The following is a 22,642-nucleotide window of genomic DNA, read 5'->3' on the forward strand; positions in this document are numbered from 1 at the left end:
CCTTGTTTCAGATGGGTATTACATACTGACCGAGCTCGATCCCTTGTAATTTTATTCTTTAGACTGCATGAAAGCTAGCTATGAATATTGCTATTTTTTATTTTTTTTATCAAATTAAAATAATCTAATTTGTTAATATTATTTATATAAAATTTTTGGGATAATGAACTCTGTATCATATGTACGAATATTTAATATTTTATTTATATCTTTTTGAGTGATACAACAGTAAAAGGAAGAAAAATGCTGCCAGTAAGTTGATTAATACCACGTTATCTTTATTTAATTAACATATAATTTATTATTTTTATTATTCTATTTAAATACAGGGCTTGCATTTAAATTTGTTCGAGAAATCTCAATTGAAAGCTGGCTAGTTCCAAATTCATGCAGAGAGAGCCTCTTGTCGTGAGCTTAACTCATCTCATATAATTATTATAATTTTATTAAATTTTTATATAAAATTTAAGAAAAATTTTAATATTTTTAAATATTAAAATAATAATAATATTTTATTTAATTTTTAATTTTTATTTCAATTCTTGTCATCTCAATTCACCGTAGAAACTTCAGCTTAGAGAAGTTGGGGAAGGGATCACGGGAGGTCCTGAGAGTCGGAGTCCTACTGCGCGCGCCCACAACAAGCTGGAATGAATTTAAAGTTTGGAGGGTTGGAGAAATTTGGGATGGCATTGATTTTAGAGCATTGCTATTCATAAGTCTATACATCACACACTAAAATTTTTTTATTTTTTTAAAATTTTTTTAAAATTTTTTTTGATTTTATTATTCTTAAAATAATTAAATTATTTTACTTATAATCCATATACCACACATTTAATAAGAGAATAAAATTAAAAAAATCATAAAAAGATTGGTGTGTGGTGTATGAGGCTTAAGAATAGAATTTTTCTTGATTTTAAGAGGAGGATTTTGAGATTTGATGGGACCCGGTTGGTGACCAAACAGATATGAAAGATGTCATGATTAAAATAGACACCCACCCAGCCAATTAACCACAGCCGCCTCCCACTATCCCCATTTTTTATATTCTTTCTTCTTCTGCGGAAGAGCTGCTAGCTTAATTCTTTTTTATTTTGCATTCTATATATAAGTATCGAGAAAATGGATACTTATTCTTTAATCTTATATATCAGTTATTATTTATTTTTATAATTTTGTTTTTGACTAAAACAGAGGGAATCCGAAAACAAATATTATCCTGGCAAACATGAGCATTATTGAGCTCATAATTAATGGTCATCTTTGAGCCATTTGCCGAGAATAATCTTTCGGTTGATTTTTCAAAATATTTACTTGGAATGAGTCATTCTTGAATGCAATTCAAGTCTGATCCGGAATCAATCATAGCAACAACAGAAAATTGAAAGTCATGAGCAACAATAATATTAACTCGTGAAAACCATTTAGGAGGAATAGTATGATGAATTAAACAAATCTGGTTGTCGGTAGGGGAACCCTGTTGACTAGAACCAGCCTCAGTTTGCTCATTATCAGAAGGGATATCATGATCAAGTTGTTTGTCAATCTTGATTAATAAAAATTCTTGTCTTAAAACTTCGTTCTCAGATTTGAGATTGTTTATTTCAGACCTGAAATCTCCAATTTCTTTTTTGACAGAATTTATTTCAAATTGTAAATCAGAAACAAAATTATAAATATAAAATTATAAAAATAAATAATAACTGATAAAAAGAAATTTTTCTTCTTTTATATATATATATATATCAACTAAGTTTTATTTCTAAATTACATGGTTATTGTATAAATCATAAATTTTAATGTTTTGGGTCCTCGATCTGCGAATATCTTTGCATCATGTCTCAACATTTATGTCGTGAAACAAAAAACATCAAATCAAAATAGATCCCTTTTTTTCATATGTTTTTAGATTAAGATTTTTCATAATTATCTTTCTGAAACAGTTTTTTTTTTTTTGAAATGACCTCACAACATGTAATGTTAAAGTTCATGTACTGTCGGCAACAAAAAATATATATTGTGAGTCCCTTAATTATATGACGCATTGATCACCTCTTAATTAAATTGTAGAATATGCATGGAATGACCGAGAAATTGATCCAAGTTTTCTTTGATATTGTCTTTCTTTCTTATCTGGATGTAGAATATCAGTGAAACCCAATTATTATTGCAGCACATGCATGCATGCTCTGGTCATGAACAGCCTGATGAGTGATCTAATGAGTGAGTGTGTGTTAAGCTGAGCATGACAAGGTGGCGGTACTTCCACTAACCCAAGAATCCAAAGCCAAACAAAACTCTGAAGGCAGCTTTTCTTTCAAACCATATTTAGAGGAGGTGGAAAGCACTACTACTTCTTTTGCTTTTCTCTCCATTTATATAATTTTTGCATCCCATTTCTGACTAGCTAGCTACAAAACAAGCCATTCTAATTCACATCACATGATATTGCTGCTACTTTTATTTTAGAGTAATTCTACGTATAAATATTATAAAATGCATAAATATCGCTTAATCATTTTGAAAAAATATAAGATATATTATTATGAAATTAATTTTTTTATACAGGTCTCATGTTTAATTTATTTTTTAAAAAATGATTACACGATAATTACATAATTCACGATTATAAATATCTTTTTTCTTTATTTTATCGATGAGCTTCTGACAATATTTAAGATCCATTTTCACATGACCTCATTTAGATGGCTCAGAAATTTTAAACCTACATGTCCAAACTCAAGATTCGTTGTCAAAACGTTGGATATGGTCGAATCTAGACAATAAAATTTTCCCGTTAAAACTTTACAAGGTCGACCCCATATTATATATATATATATATATATATATGGGAAGGACATAAAAAAAGAAGACGCATAAACTATATATATATATATATATATATATATATATATATATAAATATATCTGATGATTCTGATCTCCTGAATCCAACAGCGCAGATTTGGAAACCTGGCCTACTGTGTTCCTAAAAGATTGGCAAAAGACTCGTGCGTCTTTACAGGCAGTCGGAAGATAATGCAGGCCGAAGGCAATTAGACCGACCCATCCAAAGAAATTAAGAGATATATATATATATATATATATATAAATTTCTGCAGCAGTTACGTTAATGGAGGGTGATCGATCGTCATTATATTCATGATCAGAGTGCCGCTGATGCTAGTGGGCCGGCATGAATTGATGACAGCGTGATTTGAACCATATATATTCTAGAGATTATTGACTTTTCTTTTTATTTTAATGCACGCCTATATATCAGGGTGATTAGGTTTGTTATTTGGTCCATAAACTTTGAAACTAAGCAACGTCCATTAGCTAGGTAGGGAGGAGACGTGTTGGATATTTCTAACCCAACTTGTTATTTATTTTTTTATTTTTTTAATTTCTATGGTCGATCAGCTTGCTGGCTCGCATGCCGCACTACCCATTGATCATGCATATGACGCACTTCTAATTTGAAAGCTTTATGCATAGATATTATAAAAAAATTATTTATTTACGATAAATTATATATTTTTAACGAAATAATTATTTTTAATTAAAATAAATTTATTTTTATCGTAAATTAAAATCATAAATATCTATTTTTCTTATAATTTTGACAATTAAAACACAGGAAAATATAACCTCAAAAGCAAGTACGTACGTTTGCATGAGTTCTTAGATTTTAAGGTTTTGCATGCACTCAAAAAGATTGTAAGGTTTCGATCGGTTGGAAATGTAGGATGTTTTTCTAGCTACCTATAAATTAGTAAAATTACATTTATATATATATATATATATATATATGCAGTGATCTCTTAGATCAGAAAGAGCTGAAAAAAAGGGAACGGATGGATGTTTTTTTAAGACATATTCAAGTTATACATTAATGATCATGTGGAAATCTGCCATGCACATAAATTGGCATTAAATTTTTTTTAATATTTCGACATTTTAATAACTATAATAAATAAAATAAAATAAAATAAAATAATAATAACAAGAAAAATCGAAAAAGAAGAAAGTAATTAAGAAGGAAGATTCTTCAAAAAGCAAGCCGACGCATTCAAACAAGTTTGACTTTTCTTCAGCTTCTCGATACTAATAATTAACACATTAGTCAGTCGTCCATTGTTTCCACCTATTTGACCAAGCCTGGTAAATGACACAACAGGATTTAAAAAGCAGGATTGTGGTGACGACTGGACAGTGAAATGTAATGTGATTTTAGATAAAAGTTTAAATAAAATATTATTTTTTAATATTAATATTATTTTAAAATTTAAAAAATTTATTATATTTAATATAAAAATTTTAAAAAAATTGTATTAATCAGATGAAATAATATTAGATGAGATAAAATATTTTTACTGATCTAAAATGGTAAAGAAATATTCTAGAATACAAGTTAGAAAAATGCTTCCGTACTTAAAAAAAATATATAAAAAATTTTACATATTTCTCTACATATCAACTATTGATATGTTAAAAATTATAAAATTTAAAATTTGAAATTTAAATTTAAAAAGAAAAATAACGAAATAACGAAAAAGAAATGGAAAGCGTACCAATAGTAAAAATATTGATTCTATTGAGCCTCTCTCCTTCGGAACTTTTCTCATAGTGTGAGTCTCTACTGTTTCGAAAACTAAGGATTTAGAGAGGTAGACTGGAAATGGGGTCTCACCAAATCTTCAATGACATAATATGCATGCTTAAGTAGGGTTAGGCAGAACCATTGTAGCCTAATGAGAGCAACTGTTGCACTGATCTCGCCAACAAAAGATGAAATTCATATCTAGTTCCGTACTATAAAGTAAAGTGAATTCTGTATAGTCACGTGTAGGAAGGGCTGAAGCTGAACAACCTAACTCGTGTAGATTAAGCGTACTCTAACAACTTTACGTAAGGCAGAGTTTGATTTTTTGAGGGTGATATTAGAAAAACTGACATATAAGTCACCCTTACTGCCATTCTATAGAAACATACATGAAATTTTCACCTCATACGACACCTCGTTTAATTCTTTCAAAGTTGTTGGAGCAACCTGCATCCGTTTTTTGGCTGGAAGCTAAGAAGCTACTCGTTTATGAGTAGGAGTTCCCTAACTTGCCTTCCTTCTATAGCTAGTAGTTGAATGAGGAATGATGTTTAACTTCCCCTCCATTTAAGATAGGAATGGGCTAAGGGCCTCTCAATCTTGTATATAAAATTGTAAATACATGTAATATTATTATACTAGTTAACTGGTCATTTAATGAACATTTGGAATACATTTTTTTCTAGATCTTCACATGATCAAACAATAATAATGTATGTATGTCGTGATAACATGAGGAAAAAAGAAACATTCTCGTAAAGGGATCAGAGATTCAGAATACAGCCAAGCTAGTGGGTGAAAGTAGTTGATAAAAGTGCATTCAAACAAGTAGTCAATGCGTATGAATTAATAACCCTAAACAAAAATCAGTAGGTCGAATTCCATTAACGAGGGTTCCTAGATAGAAGTACTACCATCCCATGATCATGTTTCCAACTCCCAAACTGTCTGTTCATTGAAAGAATCAAAGGGGGGAAGAAAACTTCCACTTTTATTTGTTTGTCTCAGTACGACTGCATGCTAATTGTTTCCAGCTAGATAGCCTCAAAGCTAGCTACCGACGACCAAACCAGTCAAATGTGTTGTTCAGAAACAAGTCTCTATCACACGACACATGACCAAGAAAATTAACATGTGGAGGAGGAAAAATCATAGGTAGTTGATGATCCTTATGGTTTTCCTATATATTATTTAATTCCTTGTTCTTTTTCTTTTTCTTGTACATGATCCAGATGGGTTGGGATGTGACTTAAGAGGGAGTTGGGGGAGTGAACCTCCATCATGCCTCTTAACCATCCCACAACAATTAATACTGTAAAGCAAAGTCTACCTTAGAAGCGGACCCTTTGACCATTTCTTTCTAGGTGCACGATAAATCTCTTTTGACGTTTCAATGCCTTTTAAATGATGTTTGATGATTTTTCAAAACTTTTTTTTTTAAAATTTTTTTTATCCCCTTTAGCAAAGAAGGTCAACAAAATGATAGAATATAGAGTAAAGCTAGGGTCATCGCTCTAAGCTCTCGCTGAATTTTTTTAATTTTTTATTTATTTAAGTGATGTTGTAATTTTTTTATTTTTTTAAAAAAATATTAAAAAGTATTAAAAAAAAGAAAAGGAAAAATAAACTCTTCTTTTGAGGTATTGAACCATCTAGAAAGCAAAGGGTAGCATCCAGTAGAAAGCCCAATGAGGTGCCAGGCCGAAGCCCATATGGGAAGTCTGAAGATTTAGGCCGGTTTGGAGAAATATGATCATGGACCCAGATTCCAAATGAGGTGCCAGGTCCAGAGTTGTGTGTGTCGGGGTTGAAATAGCCCATAGGTTTTCCGGATCAAATCCGGTAACTGTTCGATGGAAGCCGAGACTACATAGGCATGCGGCAAAAGATAGCGAGGTTTTGAAAGGCATCGACACTCGAGAGAATCTTGTTCTGGCAGATAGAAACGCAGACCTAGGAGCGAAGCCACAACGCTCGCAGCAGTGCAAGCCAAAAGTGTGTAGTCTGTGTTTCTCATTTCTGATTATTGGGTGTTTTTCTGGATGTGTATATTGGTTATATTTTCAACATAGGAACGAGTTTGTGCCTCCTTTTTTTTTTTGGCATTTTGGATCCTTGGCATTGTGCCTTTGTGTCTGTTTTCTGTTTCTTTCTTATTTGGTGTCTAATCCACTGATTCATTTATACTTGCTTTGTAGTAGTCATGGCAGACGATGTTCCCAGTGATGTAAAGGACGAAGTGGCGGAGGTAAGTTTATTAATTTCTCCCTAACCCATCTGATAAACATTGGGAATACGAACTAGACGGTTAAACAAACTTGTTTAAGGTGACTAAGGTCTAGGTATATTTGTACAAACTTTATTTAGGCAACATCTTGCGGCATTTATTGACATGTTGGAAAAATCACAAGATGTTGCCTGCCAATTACTAACCACCTAAAAAATGTGCTGCTCTGCTTTTGATTTGCTAGTCCGTAATTAATTTACTGTTGTGTTTTTTTCTCAATACTACATTGTCGAATTGTATTTTCTGAATGAATCAATCGATTTCAGATTGCCCCGTTTGATCCTACTAAAAAGAAGAAGAAGAAGAAGGTTGTAATTCAGGATGGAGCTGATGATTCTGTGGAAAATTTGGCTGAGCAGACAGAAAATTTGACGGGTATATAAATTGAACGAAGTTCATATTTCTATGTTGGTCATTATTTAATCTAATGTAGGTCAAGTACGCCGCTTTTTGCATTACATAGATGGAGTCTTAATCTTCTCCTCACTTGCAGTTTCTGATGGGCTTGAAAGTACATTCTCTGGTTTGAAAAAGAAGAAGAAGAAGGCAGTAAGTGTTTATGTGAAGGGATATGTGTGAGTGTGTCTAAATGTTGTCAGCAGGAATAAATTTTGAGGCTTGATGTGATTTTAGGTTGAAACCAGTTCCTTCAATGAAGAGAGTGGGGATGCAGGGGAAGATTTGGATGGTAATATGTTTTTTTATATATTATTTTATTGTATTGGACCTGTGGTATTGGATCTGTGGGGATTTGATGTTCTTTCCCATGTAGATCATGCTGGTGAGGATGAAGAAGGGGAAGGAACTGTGCTACAGTCACGATATCCTTGGGAAGGAAGTGACCGTGATTATGAGTATGAAGAGGTATATCATTTATTTTTTACGAGTAGTATAAAATTTTATTGAAACTAGTAATTAGGCATAGCCCAAGAAAAGGGAAGTATGTAACAGCAAACACCTAATTACAAGTTAGGAGCTAGAAAGTGATACAAGAAAGTCATGTTGGCTGGCTCCATTAAAAACACTGGCAGAAGCCCAAAGAAATAAAGTATGGAAGAAGAAAATTCTACGCTCATCAAGAGAATGTTCCCTATCTTCAAAGCTTCGACTGTTCCTTTATTTTTATGTTGTTTGGGCTCTCTTGTGAAGTTGACATTATCCTTATAGTTTTGGATTTCTAAGTTTATATGCGGTACAATGTTTTTTTTTTTTTTTTGATAAGTAAAATAAGACTTTATTGAATTACCAAAGTAACATGATACAAAGAAAATGCCTTGTTTATGAAGGCATGTTGGAAACTAGGAATTCATGAAGGTCCATGCCATTTAAGTCTATAGCAATGGCCCAAGTATAAAGAGTTTTAAAAAATAACAATTTTAGCTCCTCCACAGATCTCTCTTTGTCTTCAAAAGTCCTCTCATTTCGTTCCTGCCATAGACACCACATAATACAGGTAGGGATCATCTTCCACACTGCTTTAATCTGTCTCATCCCCCGGATAGAATTCCAGCAAGCCAATACATCCAAAACTGTTTCCGGCATGACCCACGCCATATCCATCCTTTTAAACACCTCATCCCAAATAGTCTTAGCTATCTCACAGTGTAGAAGTAAGTGATTTACCGTCTCACCCCCTCTTTTACACATACAGCACCAATCTGCAATAATTATCCTTCTCTTTCTTAGATTATCCGTAGTGAGTATCTTACCCAAAGACGCTGTCCACACAAAGAAAGAGGCTTTGGGAGGAGCCTTATGGCGCCAAAGCTTTCTCCAAGGAAACTGTATCTCTGGTTCTTGTGTGAGAACCTTATAGAAAGAGCGAGTTGAGAATACCCCTTTCTCTGCAGGATGCCAACACATCTCATCTTCCTGCTGAATGTTCGGTCGAACAGAATATAAGAGGCTATAAAATTCTACAAAACTTCCCATCTCCCAATCCTGTGCCGCTCGGTTGAAGTTGATGTTCCAATGAATGTTTCTACCTGTGACTGAGACTTCCATAACTTCCGCCACTGTGGCATCTTTGTTACTTGCAATCAAGAAAAGAGACGGAAACAGATCTAAAAGTACACTGGTACTACACCATGCATCCTTCCAAAATCTGATCTTGACACCTGTCCCCAAGTGCAATCTAGTGTATCGCTGGAAAACCTCCCATCCTCTTCTAATGTATTTCCATAACCCCTTGCCCGCTGTTCCTCTCACTTCTCTGGTACACCACCCCTCCCCTAGATCACCATATTTGCTTTCAATCACCGACTTCCATAAGGCCTCTGGTTCCTTGGTATATCTCCACAACCATTTGCCTAGTAAAGCCCGATTAAAAACTCTCAAATTTCTGACACCCAAACCGCCATTGGAGATAGGCCGACATACCATCTCCCACTTAACTAAGTGGAATTTAAACTCCTCTCCCAAGCCCCCCCACAGAAAGCCTCTCTGTAACTTCTCAAGTCTACCCGCCACACTTGCCGGTATAGGAAATAAAGATAAAAAGTAGGTGGGAAGGTTGGAAAGTGTACTTTTGATTAAAGTAGTCCGACCCCCTTTCGACAAATACATTCTCTTCCACCCTGCTAATCTCCTTTCTACTTTTTCAATTACTGTATCCCAAATCATACGAGACTTCGGTGCTATACCCAACGGCAATCCCAAGTAAGACATAGGTAAAGACGCAATTTTACACCCCAGAATGCCCGTCAAATCCCTTATGTCTTGAACTTCTCCAATCGGTACCAACTCAGATTTATCATAATTCACTTTCAAGCCAGAAACTGCTTCAAAACACAGCAGCAATGCCTTCACCGCCCTCAACTGAGCGTGATCAGCCTCACACATGATAAGCGTGTCATCTGCAAACAACAGGTGAGAAACAGTTGTGATACCCCTACTCGGTGATCCAATCTGGAAACCACTGATGGAACCATTAGACACTAAGGCTGAGATCATCCTACTCAATGCCTCCATAACAATGACAAAAAGTAGAGGAGATAACGGATCCCCTTGTCTCAAACCACGAGAGCTAGGGAAAAAACCCTCTGGGCTACCATTAATCAACACCGAGAACCGTACCGTAGAAATACACCATCTGATCCATGACTTCCACCTCTCACCAAACCCACACCTACCCAGTAAATAAAGAAGGAAATCCCAATTAACATGATCGTACGCCTTTTCCATATCTAATTTACACATAATCCCTGCTTTGCCCATCTTCAGTCTACTGTCGAAGCATTCATTAGCAATAAGAACCGCATCAAGAATCTGTTTACCCTTAACAAAAGCATTCTGTGGTTTGGAAACAATTTTTCCCAATATCCCACTTAATCGATTTGCCAGCACTTTTGCAATGATCTTATAAGCACCATTCACTAAGCTTATAGGCCGAAAATCTGTGATCTCAATGGCTCCTACCTTTTTAGGGATTAGTGCAAGAAAAGTCGTGTTAAGACTTTTCTCAAACTTTCCTAACAAGAAAAACTCTTGAAATACCTTCAAAAGATCTGCTTTAATCACCTCCCAACACTCTTGGAAAAAACCCATAGAGAAGCCATCCGGTCCGGGAGCCTTATCTTTTGCCATCTTTCTAACCACTTCAAATACCTCTTCCTCTTCAAAAGCCCTCTCCAATCTGGTAACATCCCCTGGTTCAATAGTGTCAAAAGCTAGACCATCTAACGTAGGCCTCCAACCCACCTCTTCCGTGAGAAGCTTTTTGAAGAAAACAACCACATGGTCTTGGATAACCTCTTCTTCTCTATTCTCAACCCCTTCAATTCTCAGGACTTCAATGTTATTATTTCTTCTATGTGAGTTCGCAATTCTATGGAAAAATTTCGTACTCCGATCCCCTTCTTTCAACCAAAGAGCTCTTGATTTTTGGCGCCATGAGATTTCTTCCTGTAAGATTATCCTTTCAAGATCAGCAACCAACAAAACTTTTTGTGCTTGTTCCTCTTCATTTAGTGGCCTCCCTTCTTGTAGTCTTTCAAAATACTGAATTTCAATCAACTTGGAATTTTTGTTCTCCTCCACATTTCCAAAAGCTTGTTTATTCCACTCCTTTAGATCCTTTTTTAATGCTTTCAGTTTGTTTGCAAAAATGAAACTGGGTGTACCTTCAAATTGATACGACGGTACAATGTTTTTAAGTGTAACTTATCCCAAAAAAAAAAGAATGTATTTTAAGTGTTTCTTTTGTATACTCCTTGTGTACATGGGCTTTGCCTATTTCATTCGTATTAATAAAGTTATTTTTTTACTTATAAAAAAAATGTATATTCTTTACCTTAAAAGAAAGTGTAAGGAACTCTGTATCTTCTTAGTTTTTGTTGGTGACTCGCCATAATGAATCAATGATCTTGCCATTTGTTTATGGATGATTTAGGATGTCATTTATGGTAGGGACTGCTGGAACTTGATAGTGCTATGTTCTAGTGTGTTCTTGCATTTTTCCATGGTGGCTTGTTCATGTCTTTTGGCTGCCACCTCTTGGTTTTAGTTCCTCCCAAAAAAAAGAGTCTTGCATCTATTTGCCCTAATGTGGCCATTTGCATGTGTAGTTGATCTAAATTGTATGCACTATAACATGATGTTTATCATACTAGGTTATCTGAAGATGAGAGGGTCTGTTTAGCTGGTGCATGTGAATCAATAATTAATCTCAGCTAATTTTTAATGGGGGCTTTCTCTCCACTAAGTTGAAGATGAGTCTGTGTCATTACTAAGGATTTTTCTCTGACATTTGGTGCAGCTTCTTGGTCGGGTGTTTAACATTCTTCGGGAGAATAATCCAGAGCTGGCAGGAGACAGGCGTAGGACTGTTATGAGGCCTCCCCAAGTTCTTCGTGAGGGCACAAAGAAAACTGTTTTTGTGAATTTCATGGATCTCTGCAAGACGTATGCTCATTTATTTTTCTTGTATATATTCATTTTTTTCTGCCCATACTATGAACTCGAGAATTTGTGGTTACATATTTTCTGCAGTTTGTTCAATTACGTTTATGCTTACTGTTGATTGCATTCAAACTTTTACCTCGTGTATGTTCCTAACAATCTTTTCCATTCCATTTCATTAATGCATATTTTTGTGTACCTGGTGCGTATAAAAGGTCATGTTCTGGATAAACTCTATCTACCCAGTGGTGCCAAGCATGCAGTATATGGTGTCTTCAGACATATTATACATTCTTTGCTTATATGCTGCATTTGGATATTTTTGTTTTTTATCCTTCAACATTTTCGTTTTTCTGGTGCTAATAATTGCTTTACCTGGATTTGGGCTCGTATTTATCAAATGAGATGTGATTTAGTGTTGTTTCCTGATGCGCTTTTTTTTCCCTAATAATTTTGATTTTAACCTACTCACTGGCTTTCCTCCCTCAAAAAAATAAAATAAAATAAAAGGATGCATCGGCAGCCAGACCATGTGATGGCTTTCTTGCTGGCTGAACTGGGAACAAGTGGATCACTTGATGGGCAGCAAAGGCTAGTTGTGAAGGGAAGATTTGCGCCTAAGAATTTTGAAGGAATCCTGCGTCGATATATCAGTAAGTATCGTGTGTGCATATATATAAATCTATATTTTTATTTTGTGTCTGTGTTATGACATACCTGTTGGTTGAAACTGTTGCTCTTGCTGCCTTGCTAAGATGATGTATAGGGACTGCAAGGAGTCAAAAAAATGATTTGACAGCATGTCCCTTATTTTTCTGCTTATTTTGCTTCATATAGTCTACTTCTTAGTTGAACTCTACTAAAATCGAAAACAAAACACTCTTCCCATGTTGTCTTGGCAAGGGGAAGGAGCTGTATGTGGCAGGAGATACTATCCTTCTAGTTTATGCTTCCTCAACTAATATATTTTGTTCCTGTATTTTATAACATTCTGAATTATTTTTTATGACTAATTCCTCTTCTCAGATGAATATGTTATTTGCCTTGGGTGCAAAAGTCCAGACACTATACTTTCGAAGGAGAATCGTCTCTTCTTTCTTCGATGTGAAAAGGTAACTGCTTATACAATTGTTGGTATAAACACTTCAATAAGGGGGGCTATTTTTTTTTTGAAGTGAAGAAGACTTGGGGCTCGTATGGACACTTTAAAATATCTCAAAATTTTGTGAATAGTAGTTAAATGGTTTGTGAATAGTAGTGAAATGATTTGAGTTAAAATGTTTTATTGGATTTTGGGAAATGAAAGAGAAAAAGTTGAATAAAAATATTATAAAGTTAAAAAATTGTTTGAATATTATTTTTGTTCTGAAATTTGAAAAAGTTGTATTGTTTTTTGTGTTTTGTTTGGAAGTTTGGGAAAGTTGTATTGGGTTTTGTGTTAGGATAATGATTATGTAATGATTAGATGAAAAAGTTAAAGATTTGAAATTGAAAAGTGTTTTGTGTTTAAGTGATGTTTGAGAAGGAAATTTTGAGAAATTTTGAGAATATCTTGTTACCCAAACAAGGCCTTATTTTAATTATTTTACTGCCAAGTACTCTTGTGAGGAGGCCTGTGATGATCTGAATACTTGCCTACATTGTCAGATTGTCTTATATATGATTGACTATGGACTACACAAGATAGTATCTGAGGCCTCCTTGAAGAAAACTTTGCTCCTTCATTGGTTACAACTGAAATTTTATGGAAATATCCTTCTGATTATGGGGAAATTTGTTTTTGTTATATGTTTTTAAAGTTTTATTGTTCTTAGTTAATTGGTGCACTGCATTTGTGGACTCGTGTTATTGATTACGGGTACTACTTTCTGGGTGTCTTTGTTCATAAATGTGATACCTTTCTCAATCATCCCATCTTATTGGCTGTTGGGGAAATCCTTCTCTGGATCACCATATCTATTTGATGTTATGTTATTGAGTTTGATTTTTTATTTTTGGCAGTGTGGTTCTGGACGATCTGTAGCTCCAATTAAAGCCGGTTTTGTTGCCCGTGTTGGCCGTAGGACCGCAGGGGCATGATCTAACCCATTACTTTCCGGTTGGAGACTCGTAGTTGAGTGGCTTATGAGCCAGCCAGGGTTGGGGTTTCAGTGTCTGTTTACTAATCTTGCTTTTAAGTAGAAGTCAGCAATTTATCATTTATGGACACGATCTAAGTATCATTTTATACGGAATACATGATGTTTATCGAGTTTCGTAACAAACATTTTGTAAGTACTTTTAAAGGACGAACTAGTTGTTTTGAAGGTTGTTTAAGAGACCATTTCTTTCTAGAATGTGTTTTTATTTTTGTGCATATTTTTCATATTAATGGAGCACACGGATTATTCTTTCGAAGCAGAAGTCTTATTTCTTTAGCTCATGAATACAGTCTCATGTTATATCTAATTGTATATTCTTGTAAAAACATCGATAATCGTTACCTATAGAGTTTACAATCCGAACCATAGAAGTTACAGATTGTAGACATCACGCATTACAAATCTTTTTTTCTTTTCTTTTTTTCGTTTTCTTATTTTGAACTGCCCCAAAAGTATGGTATAGTAGGTGTTTATTTCCTGCAGCACAGCTTTACCTCCTCGTTATATAGCTGGAGTTGTTCCACAGGTTGAAGATGACTACGAAGAAGACGTACGTACAACACTCGCAACAAATGCCATACGTACTTTCTAATACACCTTTGGTCCTCTATTGGTGTAGTTCTTGGTAGAGATAGCTGCAGTTGAAGCCACCCAAAGTACGTACATCTCATCAGTCAATATCCTCACAGACCGATATGGCAAAAACAAGAAAAACACCCAAAAAAAATCAGAAACCAATTAAGTCAAGAACAACATGGAATTCTACCTTCATTTTTGGCACATCCATCGGAAATGCTCTCATTGAGGAGCCTTACAGTGATGTTGTTGGCGAACCAGAAGTCTCTTTTCACGTCATGGATGCACTTTAGCACATACCCAATGTGTTCGCGGCACCCTCCTTTACTGCAGTATTTTTCTACCTCCTCTTTGCTCACGTCCACCACTCCTGTGTCTGAAAGCTGGTCCTTTTTCAAGCAACTTGCTGATTCCTAATTCATCATGATCACCATCACAGAAAAAGAAAGAAAAACCCAAACAAGTTTAGAGTCTGATATCATGAGTATTGATATTCCAAGCTTTGACAAAAATGGTGCCTGCTGTATTTGTAAAGATCATGTGCCTTACGTTATACATCATGCAGAAGTAAGCGCTTCTCCACCCTTGGATTGGCCCTAGATTCACGTTCGATCTCGGCTCTGTTTTACCTGAAAGCAAACAAACATGCATGCATGGCCATAAATTACGTATTATATGACATAAATAATCAGTTGCATTAATATGAGATATTGCCTATCTTGTTATCTTCTTTGATATATTTTGCTGCAAATAATGGAAATTAATGAAATGGAAAGAGCAGATAGATACTTTCAGCTTTGGCGTGGCCAAGGAGGAGGAAAATCCCCAGAACGAACAAAAAACTCTTGTAGTTCTCCATTCCTTAAGAGAGAAACTACTGGCCCTGCCTCTTGAAACTTTTTTCTTTTCTGGTTGATCTTCAAGACAAGCTTAGTTTCTGCATTGAAGCACTTCCAACCTCGAGGGTTATATATGACTGCAATACGAGGAAAAGAAACAAAACATTGGGGGCTTAGAACTAGGGAATTTTTTGTTACTTTTAGGTATATACTGAGAATTTATGAAACCAAAATTTTGACAAAACCAAGGATAAGAAAACAAAAATTATATATTGGCGGAGTTAGTGAAACAGCCAGTTTTTGGGTATTTAATCGGATATTGAGAGGTGAACCTGTGATTGCAACACACCTTGTACATGTGCGTGTTACAAAGAAAAGTGGTGAAATCAAACGGCTGGGGGGCTGTGGATCAACACCTTTGATTCCAATCATGCATGTCATATAAAAAATTATATTTGCAGTCATATAATATATGAGTGTTGTACACGTATTTAAAAAAAAAAAAAATGAAACTCAAATAAAAAAATAAATTTTGTAATGATAAATCTTACTCTTTTTTAAAAAGAATATACAGTACTTATACAATCTATAATTATATATATATATATATATCAATACTCTTGTGTGTTCTCAATGCTACTAATGTTGTTGTGTTTGACATCACTTGACACTCCTGGATCGTTGTACTCGTGCATAATGATATCAGAGTTTAGGGTCCAGCCATCTCTGTGGATCTGGGCCCCATGGATCAAAAGTTGCTACTAGAAAAAGAGGAGGAAAAGGTTCGAGAAAAAGGACCCAAATCTCATATGGGCCTAGGTCTTTTTCCTAAAATATCTCTGACTTGGACTGTGAATGATTATTGAAGTTTGAAGCAAAGGCCTTAAAAGCCTCTCATTTGGGGGGCTAAAAGCTAAACTTCTCCAAGATGGGCTTCACGAGACCCGAATTCCCCTATTAATGGCTACATAATTTGTGAAAAAGAGTTTGCTAATCAAATTAATGACTTTTCTAGAACCCCCAAAAAAATTAAGGGCTCCTAATATGATATTCACCGGAAGAGGAGGAGGTCTTGACTTCTCCTTCCTCCTCTTCCTTTTTCCATTCATTCATTTTGTCTATCGAGATATTTATTTATTTAAGGTTGAAAAGGATAGACCTATAATTTTCTGACAACTTCCGAGAGATGCACGACACAAGTAGACTCCCAAACCCCAAATCGTTCGGAGGAAAGTGGCAATTTTGTAAAAAACACTATGAGTGGTCCTCACACGCTATCCCTTCCAATAGTTCTTCTCGTCACACGAGCCAGATCACTAAGCTCGCCACTACTAGATCTTTTAGACCTGACGTTTGTGATTGAAAAAAGACAAGCGTGTTGCCTTCACGCGCCACCACAGATTCCTAAGTTGGTCCAAACTGTACTCCATCATTTGTCGTATCTATCTTATTGTTTTTCTTTTCTATTTTCTTATTTTTAATTTAAAAAAAAAAAGAATTTGTCTCTTATACTTTTGTCTGTAAAGGTTGAGTCTTCTCCTACTATGAAGGGTGAGGTGGGGCTGTCTCTTGGACGTTTGTCTGTAGAAAGTATTAGCAGTAGTGAAAATCAGACAAGTTACAAAAAGAAATAGTATACTGGTAGAATTCCAAATGCATTATTTTAGTTTATGATGTCATGTTTAATATGAGGATATCCCATAATGTAATTAAGAGAAGTGCTATAATTATAAATAAATTTTATAAAATAAACTCACAAATTAACATGGTTTCATATAATATGTTAGATCTACTTTATAATAAAAGTAATTTTACAATCTAACATATCAAATTAAACAACGTCAATTTATGAATTACTTTTATGGAATCTTTTTATGAATAAAGTATTTATCTTTAATTATTAATTTTTTTGGAACAAGATCGCATGGAGACACAACCACGAAGAATTTAAATAACCAAACTGTTTATTTTATTCTCAAACATAAATTCAGTCACGATCAGCCACAAAGAAAAGACTTTGTACCTATATTTCTTTTATTAGAATGTGGAAAGGGAGGAGGCTCTTTCCTTAAACCAACCATGATTGCTTGCAAAGCTAGCTATTGTTTTCTTGTTTTTAAGCTTTGAAAACTAGTGTCGAGGGGAAAAACGTGATTGCACGTTATGTGGCCGACTAACATATAATTAAAATAATTTACCCAATAAAAATTACATATAATTATATATGTAGTGCTACTCATTCTCTATTAGTCAATTAAATATTAATTCTTTGCACTTTTTCAAGTCAATTCATATCTAAAATCATAAATATTTTTTGACAATTGAGTTAAGATTTAATGGCTATGATAAAAAAAAAAATTAATAATATATCTAGGATTATTTTACAGCTATTTTATAACTTGTTTCAAATTAATTAATGTAATTATCTCATTTTATTATAAAATTATTTCAATTTTAAATCATTATCTTCCATTTTAAATAAAATTGTAAAAAAAATTATATTTGACATAGTGAAATCGTGTTAAATGGTGAAAATTGATATTTTTTTTCTTTTTTTTTGTAAAGGATGGTGAAAATGGTTACTATGATATTTGGGAGTAAATTAAAAAAGAATAATTTTATTTAAAAGTTTTACGTTCGCAAAATGTGAGAGTTAGGAGAAGGTGCATCAAGATAGAATTGGGGGCAAGATGGTAAATTCAAAAAGTCGGTTGAAACTTGAAACAAGATGAGAGAGAGAGAGAGAGAGACAAGAGAGTATTGACTTTGTTGTTGAATTCATTCCCATGTGAGTGAGCGAGGGAGCGAGTGAGACAGCAAGAGATTCAAAAGCAGTTTCTGTTTCTCCTCTCCCCCTCCACTCCTCCCTTGCATATCTTCTTCTTAACTCAACTCTCTCTCTCTCTCTCTCGTTTATTGGAATCTCAGAATCTCCCAAAGCATAGAGTAGCCTTCTTCGATTAGATCTGTCTCACTCATCTCTGGTAATTGCTTCTCTTCCCTTTACACTCTTTTGTTAATTTACTTTCTATCGCTGTTTATAGTCAACGTTTACGCGAGGTTTTCTCGACTTCGTCTTTAGCATCCTTTCGATTCTCTCTGAGCAATCTCATTTATTTTTGTTTGAGTTTTCTGGTTCGAATCAGCGATTCTTTTAACGGAGACGATGATTTCATCTCCTAATTCTTATTTTTCCTTTCTTATCGCTAGAAATCATGCCTTAATTTCTCGATATTATTATCCATTTTTTATTTTATTATATATATATATATATATATATTAGTCGGCCTGCAATTTCCGGTCGAAACGCGTGGGCATAGCTGGAGGTCTGGTTCGGACAGTTGTGTGCGCTGTGTGTATTCGGTCTGAATTCGCTGGAGGACTCGCCTAAAATTAAATCCTCGCGCTTTGTTTGCGCGTGAGTCACACGCACCATCTAGAATGTTGTGCCCGCGGGTGAGAACCACCGACCCGTCAACTCAGTTGTTGCCCATGTTTCATCAACATGGCCTTGTGCCGTCTGGGACCAACTACACTTGATATATTGCCTGCATTCTATGAAGCAATATGGTATCTATTTTTACTGCTACTTATATGGTGATTGGTATTTTTGTTTGTTGTTCCGAAAATAAGCATCCGCTTCACATTTTCATTCCAGTATCTTTCTTATTATCGGCCTCTATGCATTGAATTATTATAGGACAATTGTAGGACAAAATACGTTTGGCTCCATTAAGGTTGATGGGGTGCCTCTTATCACAGTTTGTCCCTACATACAAATAAAGATTGCGTGATACGTGTGATGACAATTAATCTGTCCCATCTACTGTCCATCATTTAGTTGATAGTTTTTTTATTGAAGTCTTACTGGGTTTAGAATTTTCTATAAGATTTCTTTTTTCTTTGATCAGTAACACTATCCATTTTCCAGGATTATATCACTATTCTTGACTCCAAAAAAAGCTTTGGTGAATCGTTTTAGCAATAATGCTGCGAATTGTAGTTTTCATAGCTTAGCGGCACCTAAAATTGCTAAACTGATTTCTTTGATTATTTGAATCTAGGCTTATTCAGATCAACTATCCCAAGTTCTACCAACTTGGCAAATGGCTAGTTCTATGGTAAGAAATGAAACTCCAACCAACCCCCTTCACTTTGCATTTTAATTTTTCTCTATGCAGAACTGAAAATTTTGTTTTTTGTTCAAGCCATACTTAAACTCATGTTATTGATTTTCTTTCTTTACTTGAAGTTTTGTTAGTCCAATCCTATATGAATTATTGTGATGAGATTTTGGAACATCATATCATCATTGGTTCAATAATTTTATGTCTGGAAATTGTAATGTTATCTTGGTGTTATGTGGAACTTAATGGTTTTGAAACATACTGGTCTGGTTGATTTCCCATTGGACATCCTTATAAATAATAATGCTGAACCTCTGTGGTAATGTCTATGCAAATAATTCACTCTTTACATTAAAATTGTCTTTCTTTTTCCCTGCCTGATTTAGTTTCATCAGCAGAATATTGAAACACCTGAGTTCTGTTTCCCGTGTCCAGTATGATATTCTTTGGTTATTTCAGGTTCACAGCAGTAAGCATATGAAGAGAACAGAATCAAGAAAGTCTCATTCCTGGTGGTGGGATTGTCACATCAGTCCGAAAAACTCCAAATGGCTTGCAGAGAATCTTGAGGGTGAGCACTATAGTGGTATTTGGCCCTTTTAACTTGATTTTCTCCCTCTTCATGAATAACTGCCACATGTAAATAGGCAAAGGAAAATGGACCACTGGACTGGCGTCTTACCACTATTTTTGGTAATAATTTCCCAAATGGAAATATTAGCTAAATTTAATATCAATGACTGAGTTATAGCTTTATATTAGGACTAGCTCTGTTGGTGATCCTATTTTTATGGCATTATATATACCAAAAGAGTGTCGAATACTGTAATCAATTTATACCATGTCAAACAAGAAAATAACAAAACGCTCCTTGAACTCAGAGATGGACCAAAGCGTCAAACAAATGATGAAGCTGATTGAAGATGATGGAGATTCATTTGCCAAAAAGGCTGAGATGTATTATAAAAAGAGGCCTGAATTGATCTCCCATGTTGAGGATTTTTACCGTATGTACCGGTCACTGGCTGAGCGTTATGATCATGTGACAGGAGAATTGCGGAAGAATATTCCTTCAGATCTCCAATCCCAAGGTTCAGGCATTTCTGATGCTGGGTTGGAACTGCTCTCTACTCCCGATAATAGGTTGGGGCGTCGAAGATCTAGCCACCGAGCTGCTGGTTTTGATTTCTTCCTTGGCTCTGGTGGAAACAGCTCTGATGTTTATCAGAAAGAAGGAGATGAATCATCCACATTGACAGACTCAGAGCCAGAGTCTGATGATTCCTCAGTCAATAATTACCCATTTCTATTAGGGAACGGTGGGGATCAAGGGCTGAGCAGGAAGATAGTTGAATTGGAGATTGAACTCCGTGAAATGAAAGAGAAATTCCGGATGCAACAGGAAGGGAATGCAGATGGTTCATTTAGAGAGGCAAAAAATGAAATTCCAGAAGATTTCCCTGCTAGGATTGCACATTATGAGCAAGAGCTGAGGATTGCAAATGGAAAGATAAGCCAATCTGAAGAAGAGATCGCTTGGCTGAAGATTGAGATCCAAAAATGTAAGTCATTGGAATTCGGTAATGATTTCCAGTCTGAGCATGGATCATCAGCGCAGGAAGAGGTCAAGATGCAGGAGGCTGAGTTGGAGGCTGACCTGGCATTGGGGATTCAACAGAGGGTTGGTCAGACTGAAAATGGAAAGATTAAAGCACTGGTGGAAGAGCTGAGAATCAATAAAGAAAAGCTTCGGGAATCTGAAAAAGAAATTGCTCGCTTGAAGCATGACCTTGAGAGTAATAAATCCTCTGAAAACACCCGCCATTTGCAGGATCAGATTGAGCTGGCTCATAAAGAAATAGTTACTTGGAAAACAAAACTCAATGTGGAGAAAAGACAGGTCTCCAAGCTGCAGGAAAGAATTTTAAGGTTGAAAGCTAGTTTATCAGACCGGGATCATGAAGTCAGGGATTTGAAAATAGCTGTATCTGACGCTGAACAAAAGATCTTTCCCGAAAAATCAAATTTAAAGGCTGAAATGTCAAAAATGTTGGATGAACGTACTCGTTTGGAGGAGGAGCTCAGAGAATGGGAATCCCGTGCTCGTTTGTTAGAGGACGAGATCAGGAAGGTCAAGGCTGGAAAGACGGAAATAGAAATTAGACTCACTGGTGAAATTGAGCAGTTAAAGGCAGAGGTTGTCGACAGAGGTGATCGCATAGAAATTTTGAATAAAAGCCTTGATGGCTTGAAGTTAGAAAGAGATGAACTCAATGCAAAAGCACTTACACTCACAGCAGAGATAAGCTCTAGGGATGATCAAATCAACCAAATGGATAAGCATTTGCAGCAATACCACAAAGAACATGTCGAGCTGATTGCTGGAATAGAAGGTGCGAATAAATTAGCGGAGGAGCTGAGATCAAGAGCCGAGGAACTAGAAGCGGAGGTGGAGAGGCAAAGAGTTGTTATATCGGAAGGAGCAGAAGAGAAACGAGAGGCCATTCGGCAGCTGTGCTTTTCTCTTGAGCATTATAGGAACGGGTATCATATGCTTCGACAAGCTTTCATAGGGCAGAAACGAGTTCCAGTTTTGGCATCGTGAATTAAATGTGTAATCTACTAATCTGTGTATATCCCCCGTTCCTTTTTTTCAGAGTGCTAGCTTCATTTTCTGGGTCTGGAAAGGTACACCCAGATAACGTTTTGGACCTCGATCTCATGGTTCCAATAGTCAGTCGGTTTGTGTAAACTAGAATGTACTGCAGTGAGTTTCCCCTTTTTTTCGAGACCATCTGAGTGCCTGAAACTTCCACCGGCGGTCGTGGAGTTTTACAGAAATTTGCATGCCGTTGTTCAGTTTTAAGCACGAGTTTTGTGCTGAATGAATAGACATCTGAGTTGGAATGTCTGCAATTTGTAAACTTCCTCCAAAATATGTCTCACAAAAGATTCCAAATTTTAAATTGCATTCTGCTCACATATGGTACCATCACTGGTTGAAGAATAAGTTTGGGGCTTAAGCTAGTATGAAGTTCTAAATGTGTTATGGCCACCGTTGTCATGATCATGAAGATTAAAGGTTTAACCAAATCAGTATCAACAGTTCTAGCCTAAAACTTTTAGATCGTCGGGTCTATAACAATTGATATTAGAGTAAAGAAC

General features: G+C 35.4%; 2 protein-coding genes and 1 non-coding gene across 5 annotated transcripts; all 3 read left to right on the plus strand.

Moving 5' to 3' along the window:
• Positions 1-6,461: 6,461 nt before the first annotated feature.
• Positions 6,462-14,127, plus strand: LOC108996944 (eukaryotic translation initiation factor 2 subunit beta-like). 2 transcript variants are annotated; one of them, XM_018972997.2, is made up of 10 exons: positions 6,462-6,603; positions 6,807-6,856; positions 7,162-7,270; positions 7,389-7,444; positions 7,529-7,583; positions 7,668-7,759; positions 11,652-11,797; positions 12,305-12,447; positions 12,821-12,906; positions 13,796-14,127. In XM_018972997.2, the coding sequence occupies exons 2-10, from the start codon at positions 6,812-6,814 to the stop codon at positions 13,871-13,873; spliced, it is 810 nt and encodes a 269-aa protein (XP_018828542.1). In that variant the 5' UTR covers positions 6,462-6,603; positions 6,807-6,811; the 3' UTR covers positions 13,874-14,127. The 2 variants fall into 2 exon arrangements, with proteins under 2 accessions (XP_018828542.1, XP_018828541.1); XM_018972996.2 differs by having other exon boundaries at positions 6,810-6,856.
• LOC118344631 lies at positions 13,402-13,495 on the plus strand. Its single transcript, XR_004798411.1, has one exon. It is a non-coding gene; the product is annotated as a small nucleolar RNA SNORD34 (small nucleolar RNA).
• A 3,987-nt stretch (positions 14,128-18,114) lies between the features above and the next one.
• Positions 18,115-22,393, plus strand: LOC108996943 (protein NETWORKED 4A-like). Of its 2 annotated transcripts, XM_018972993.2 has the most exons (4): positions 18,115-18,334; positions 19,415-19,471; positions 19,937-20,048; positions 20,359-22,393. In XM_018972993.2, the coding sequence occupies exons 2-4, from the start codon at positions 19,457-19,459 to the stop codon at positions 22,080-22,082; spliced, it is 1,851 nt and encodes a 616-aa protein (XP_018828538.2). In that variant the 5' UTR covers positions 18,115-18,334; positions 19,415-19,456; the 3' UTR covers positions 22,083-22,393. The 2 variants fall into 2 exon arrangements, with proteins under 2 accessions (XP_018828538.2, XP_035541277.1); XM_035685384.1 differs by lacking the exon at positions 19,415-19,471.
• Positions 22,394-22,642: the final 249 nt, after the last annotated feature.

This window comes from Juglans regia, chromosome 14 (genome assembly GCF_001411555.2).
Source record: "Juglans regia cultivar Chandler chromosome 14, Walnut 2.0, whole genome shotgun sequence".
NCBI classification, from domain to species: Eukaryota; Viridiplantae; Streptophyta; class Magnoliopsida; order Fagales; family Juglandaceae; genus Juglans; species Juglans regia.